Below are 6,895 nucleotides of genomic sequence, written 5' to 3'. Positions count from 1 at the left end.
TTATTTAACACGATTGTGCTGTGTTTAACAGGCGATTGAGCTTAACATCTCATGTTTATTCAGATTTTAAACAACCATTGATTGAAAGTGGGTACGTTGTACGGGAACAGAAGATGATGTTACTGACACGTCGGTCCCAAGGCTTTTTGGCAGCATTGCACACCCAAGATGGGTCTTGGGATAGAGTGTTGGCAGTGTAAATGTACCCTGTGATGTGCCGCTTGGGATCGTAGTATGCGCTGGTGTGCACACGGCAGTCCCCGTCACGGACACTGGGTAACGTGCGCCAGGTGGCTTTTTGAAATGGTCATTAATTTATATAATAAATTAGTTAAAGTTAATTTGCACAGCTGTATATTACCAACCCTTTGTTGTGTCACTGTGCTTTTTAGCCTGCACTCTCATCTCGCGAGAAGACCGTTCCCATTGCAATCTTCAATCGCACATCCTGCATGGCCTGAAATGTTACCCTTTGCCAGATTTTTGTATGTACCACTGCTTTTTCTACATGATTGTAAGAGAGTTGCACGAAGGCAAGATTTTGTGAGGAGTTTTGACGCTATAATAGTTTGTGCAGCGCGTAGCGATCGGTTGAAGTTGCTTTGTATTGGAGATTTAGAGAGGGAGCGCGATGGGTTGTGTCGTTTATTGAACACGTAACACATACGATGAGACATCTGCGGCAGACAATTCGGAGAGTGGCACATCACAACACGGCATACAGGGAGGAATCGCTCACGGGAAAATACTCAACATCTGGTCACTACACAGTTACTCTCACGAGACACGTGACACTACAACACAGAATTTGTAAAGTGATTTTAAATCTAGCACTTGCGAGTTTATTGAGCGTCTTCAGTTTAAAAAGATGGCACCTTCAAAGTTTGTTGGGAATGTTTTGGCCCCTTGCACATATATAAATATAACACTTTCCTAAAATACATGTCGGTGCTGCATGTGTAGCTTTGTCCAAATGAGTTTAACATTCACACGACAGAGTTTTTTTTGTATTGTGTCACCAATAACAACCACTGGCATGGCAGTTATCGTAATTAACATCTCCGATATTCCCGTTCCGTTTACCCAATTATCTGCACAATAGTCTGAGTCATCATCGTGGCCATGTGTATGAGTCATCTGCGTCTCCAAGGTGTGATGTCAAACACAAAGAGCAAAAATAACAATTGAGATGAATCGTAAAATAAAAAGCCGAGCTGCGGTTGGGTTTTCCTCGTCTGTGCACCCTGCCTTGACGAACGTTTCTGAAATCCTCCAGCCCTGCCTCGGTCCAGAGTTACAGCGCCTCTGCACGTATGAACTCTGAGCCATTGTGGCCCCCTAAACGTGGAGTCATGAGCTCCCACTTTATTCACGAGATAATTCTGATGTAAATCTGCATCATTCTGTAGTTCAGAAATGTGTGCCACTTAGGGGTGGCAAAACCCTAGTGGTACTAATTTATTAGACCAATGACGTAATTATGTTACCCTTAAAATTATGTTAGATATTTTACTACTTTAAACCATATCCTCGCGGTGTCAATAATGTTCAGGATGTTTGGCAAATTGCGCTTTTTCATGATGTGGGAGAATGCCGGAGTACCCAGATTAAACCCTACCATTGGACAACTCTTGAATGTCACCATAGGTTAGAACCAATCCCAGATAATGACGACAATATTAAAGCCAATATTAGAATACCTCCCCTGATTTACATTTGAAGGGCGATGATTTAATTGGGTGGCTCGCGACTTGCTTAAGGAGGCAATCGCGACCCCATTCAGAGTTTCGTTCTATTTCCAGCAACGCGCGCGTGGGGGTCGAGGCATAATACTCACCGTGCGGAGTTGTAAATCCCCACCACCCACGCGTGGAAAACAAGGCACCAGAGCTGGGATGTTGGTGCATTGTTTTGCAGCCTAAGACCGATGAGTCCACCCTTGTTCATTAACCAAGACTCGGTATACAACATTCTCAATCTGGACAAAAGACAGACAAAGATCCCCCGTTTCGCCTTGATAGACTTTTCGAGCAAATGTTGTTAGTGAGCATTTACGAAGGCCGGAGTGGCACAGGAGGGGGTGGGTGGTCAGCACCACGCCCGTCCGCCTTTGTCTCCCGATTGGCGATGTGCACACCGCACCAGATATTCATTTGAGGCCGAGGCGGCCTATGGGAGGCTCAGGACCGGTTCAGATATTCGTCACCAATGTTGGCCGTGAACGGGAATCGAATTCGGCTCGTCCGTTTCGGAGCACAGCGCTGCACTGCCACTCTCAATCTGGAGAACACAACTGCACGGTAATTGTAAACGGATACAAATAGGTCGTAGGGAGAGTCTTTATATCACCACTACAACTGCAGGTTGCATCTTAGTCCTCAGCATGTACGCTGGGCTCGGGTGAAGTGACCTCATCTGCAGCCCACACGAGGTTGATTGCTGGTCCTGGGCTACCGACCACGTCCGAGAACCACGTTCGGCGGCCACAGCAGGTGAGTGTTGATCCTGCGCTCCAGGTCACAACCAGCAGTGAGGCCACGCACCAGGTGTGTGCCGTTGCTGTCCTACGGACCAAGTCTGGAAACCACTATCATCGCCACGAGCGGTCTAGAGGCCACACCAGGTTGATGCTGGCCCCAATCCCACTCTAGAGGCACGTGTTGGCGGTATCCTGCACACTGGCCCCTGCCGGCAAAGTCTCGGCACCGGGCACCTCCGTGCAGAAGAGCGCGGCAGGGCTCTTGCAAGCCCACATGGCGAGCTCTCCATTGCCCGGGCTGGACGAGGACACGCCGCTGCCCGCCCGCGCCGTGGCAGCCATCAGCTGCTGCCCCTGCTGCTGCAGCCCCTGGTGCTGCTGCTGCCCCAGATGATGGTGCTGTCCTTGGTGCTGATGGGGCCGATCAGCGTAGCGGTCCCGCAGCCGGTCCGCCCGGCCCCTCCTGCCCCCTCCGGCCGCCCTTCCCTGGCTCGAGAGGTACGAGGCGATGGGGTTACCCGTGCGGTATCCGTCCTCCCGGTTTCTCCCGAGCAGCATTGAGATGTTGGGGTTGCGCGCCGCGTAGATGAGCGGGTTGATGGCTCCGTTGGCCCACGCCATGCACATTGCGGCCGCGTCCAGGCCCGGCGTGAACGTGTAGCCCCCCGCGGCTCGGGCGATGCCCATGGCGCAGTAGGGCCCCCAGCAGACGATGATGAAGACGATCATGATGAGCACAGTGGTGGCCGTGCGCATCTCGCTGTAGAAGCGCAGCAGGTAGGCGTAGGTGGCCACGGGGCGCACGCGGACCTCAGAGAGGCGCACCGTCTTGCAGATGTTGTAGTGGCAGAAGCACATGAGGGCGAACGGCAGCAGGTAGCAGACGCCGATAAGAGCCACCCCATATGAGCTGCCCAGGCGGGACGGCGCCGCGGCGTGAAATGCGTACATGCAGTGCACGAAGCCACCGCGCCTCTGCTGCTGCTGGTTGCCCTGCTGCTGCTGCTGGTGGTGGGACCAGCTGTTGGGCACCTGAAGAAGGTACCAAGGCCCCGCCAGCAGGAGAGATCCCAGCCACACGGCGGCCAGCAGCTGCGCCGCGCGTCGCCGGCCGAGCTTCTTGCCGTGAGGTTGTCGCACGATGGCGCAGTAGCGGTCGCAGGAGATGAGCGTCATGGTGAGGGTGGACACGATGCCCAGGCACGTGTTGAGGAGGCCCGTGGTGGCGCAGAGTCGCCCGTCGCTCAGCAGCCAGCCGTCGTCTCGGGTGAAGAGCGAGGCGAAGGAGGGAGGCATGCACAGCAGGGCCGTGAGCAGGTCCGAGCCACTGAGGGACGCGATGAAGGCGTTGGTGACGGTGCGCAGCTGCCTGTGCTTGGCAATCACCAGCACCACGGCGGCGTTGCCGAAGAGCGAGAGGATGAAGATGACGAGCATGGCCAGGGCCTGCATGGCCAGCACCACGACCTCCTGCTTCCGATTATCCTCTTGCTGCTGACGATGATGATGCCGCTGCTGGTCCTGCTGTCCGCCGGGCTGCAGGGTGAAGCTGAACCACGGGCCACTTCCTGCCGGGGTGACGGAGAAGTTGCTGGGAGGCAGGTCCACGGTGGTGGCGTTGTGCATGGTCGAGGAGGATCTAAGTGGCGATGTTTGTAGTGGAGAAGGGTTCTGATTGTGAGGGTGGCCGCCTGGAGGAGGAGGAAGATTAGGAGGAGCTGGAGAATGGAGGTGAAGAGGCTGACTTGGAGGAGGGTGGTGATGAGGGATACGAGAAGCAAAAGTGTGGAGGAGAGAAGGGAGCTGAGCGTGAGGATGAGGACCAGGACCTCGGCGGGATGAGGTGCAGGAGGATGAAGAAGAGCTGGATGAGTAGCAGGGGGAGAGGAGGATGATGATGTTGAGGAGGAATAGGGCGATTGCAAGCAGGGGCATGAGGGTGAAGATGCTGATGTTGAAAAGGAAGAGGGTGATGATGATGCTGACGACCGTATTTGAGGATGGTGTTTACGAAGATGATGATGACGTGGAGTATGCACGTCCGGCGAAGATGGTGGGCATGAGCAAGAAGAGCAAGAGCAATGTTACGAGTAGACGAACGGGGACAGCAACTAGGGTGAAGAGGTGCACACGCAGGCCAGAGATGCCTGCGGGAATAACGAGGAGGGCGCCGAGGCTGACGAACGAGGCCCGGAGGAGGAGGCCGCCGTGCAGTCGATCCCGAGGATGGAGGAGACATCACGGGGCTCGGACCCCGCTCTCTGCCGCGGGGCGGCGAAGCGGGGCCCCTGGGCTGGAGGTGGCAGCAGCATCCCGGCCTAGTCGAGGGAGGGATGGCTGAATGGAGGGAGGAAGGAGTGGCTGCCGGGATGAATGGACGGCTGGAGGGAAGCAGCGGACGGGGGAGGAGGGGGTGGAGGACACGAGGGAGGGATGTGGGATGTCGAGAGACGTTCAGAACTGGCCGGAGGGGGGATGGAGGAAGGGCTGTAGGCGCGCGTGGAGGCAGGGACGTGTGCTGTGCCGCTGCGAGGCGCACGGGGTCTGTCTTCTTCGAGCTGACGTGGGCGAGCGGTTGCCATGGGAGTGACGCGTGCGGGTGGTGGTGCCGGGGTTTGGAGGAACCTTCTCCTCCTCCCCTCGTCCCTCCACCCCAACTCACGGCTCACGTGCAGCAGCCGTCAACATCATCATCATCATCCCATACACAAACATCAGAATCAGCGGCATCGTCATCCGCATAATCCTGTATATAATATCATAATCCATTGTACACAATAATAATTCACTATACAAAATTATCAACTCATATACATCTTCATCTAATATACAGAATCATCATCATCCCATATACAGAATCATCATAATCCTCATCCGATATGCAGAAGCATAATCAGCATCAGCTAAGGTGTGGAATCATCATTCATGTGTTGAATCATGATCTAATATATACAATTACCATCCATTATACACACACACAGCTCACATTTTGGATGATATAGGCGGATACATACATCCAGAGTCTCTACCACGCACACACGATATACACAAACACGTGCTTGCACAACCGCATACGCAGACATATATAGTCACACACACGCACACAACAACCGCCGTTCGCCACTAAGTGGCGGTGACATCAGCCACGGCGCTTGTGCCAGGCTAGGTGCCCTTTGAGGTCGTCACGTGTGGTGCGGAATGCTCGCTGCTGGTAGGAAGTGACCGTGCGATGCAGCTTAGCCCTGCGATGATGAAATTATATTATATTCTACCTGATTAGAACGCGCCCCTGTTCAAGTGGACAGCCAACCCGTTCCCCAGCCTAGTTGTTGTGTCAGCTATGACCCCGCCGTGCCAGCAAAGGGGGCTTCATGCCAGGAATGGCGCCGCGGTGGTGAGATGTTAACTACCTCGCCTGGTATGCAAAAGGTCGTGGGTTCGATCCCGACCATGACGCCTGAATATTTGGGAGTTTGCGTGTCTCTCTCCCCGTGGTCGCGCGGACTTTTCTCCGAGACCTCCGGTTTTCCCCTCCACATTTCGGAACACGCGTTTAGAACATTTGGCTGCTATAAATATCCAACACGATAAGCCACTTCGTTGAGCTATCATTTGTGGCCAGGTCGCTTCTGAAAAAAGAAGAGCTACATCGCTCAGTGGGCCTTACCTGGTAAAATAAACACAAAACATAGCTTTAGTTTATAGTTTAGAATGCGTGTGGGCAGCAGCTGCACTGCACACAGCTCCACGGAGCGCCTTGCCAATCACGGAGGGGCTCGTAGCGCTGGCACTTGTGTTTGCGTACGCACTATCCACCGCTGGATGATTGCCTCCCCGCTCCGTTTACTTTACCATACTTCACCGCGCTGCTCAGTACGGATTGGTGAATGCGGTGCGGAGGTGGGAGGGGGGCATGGACGCACCCCCACTTCACCAACTCGCACTGACCAGAGTGCTGAAGTATGGTCAACCAACCTCAATGACCGATACGCGGCGTGAGAGGGCCTTCGTCCAGCAGTGGATTGACAAATGGATGTTGCTTGGAACACGGTGACGAATGGGGGTGATCTCAGGAGTGGCTTTCGCTGGGGTGCCCGCTTGTGGACACGGAGGGTAACAGCGGCGCACTATAACAGTTCACGTAATCATGCGACCTGCTTTGCCAGTACCAACATGTGACAATAGGGTTTTCCACTTTTACCTGGCAACAGAACAGGTGTTAAGTTGTTAAAACACCAAACTGAAACCTTTTACAAGGAAACATGCCTGCATTAACCACAATACTTGTGACCTTTTGGCGTCCTCGAGTCTAACACCGTTTTGAGACGAGGCACAAAAGAAAGCTGTCTCTGGTGTGGACAAATCAGTTTAAAAGACAATGCCTCATATTATCATGGTATGTGTTTTTGTTTGCAT

General features: G+C 53.7%; 1 protein-coding gene across 1 annotated transcript; it reads right to left on the bottom strand.

The window, feature by feature from the left end:
- Positions 1-627: 627 nt before the first annotated feature.
- Positions 628-6,568, bottom strand: GPR135 (G protein-coupled receptor 135). Its single transcript, XM_032956026.2, has one exon. The coding sequence runs from the start codon at positions 4,412-4,414 to the stop codon at positions 2,648-2,650; it is 1,767 nt and encodes a 588-aa protein (XP_032811917.2). The 5' UTR covers positions 4,415-6,568; the 3' UTR covers positions 628-2,647.
- Positions 6,569-6,895: the final 327 nt, after the last annotated feature.

This window comes from Petromyzon marinus, chromosome 17 (assembly GCF_048934315.1).
Source record: "Petromyzon marinus isolate PM22_M1 ecotype Great Lakes invasive population chromosome 17, UKy_Petmar_22M1.pri1.0, whole genome shotgun sequence".
Classification (NCBI taxonomy): domain Eukaryota; kingdom Metazoa; phylum Chordata; class Hyperoartia; order Petromyzontiformes; family Petromyzontidae; genus Petromyzon; species Petromyzon marinus.
The sequence above is the reverse complement of the archived record's forward strand: the minus strand, read 5'-3'. Positions and strand labels throughout refer to the sequence as shown.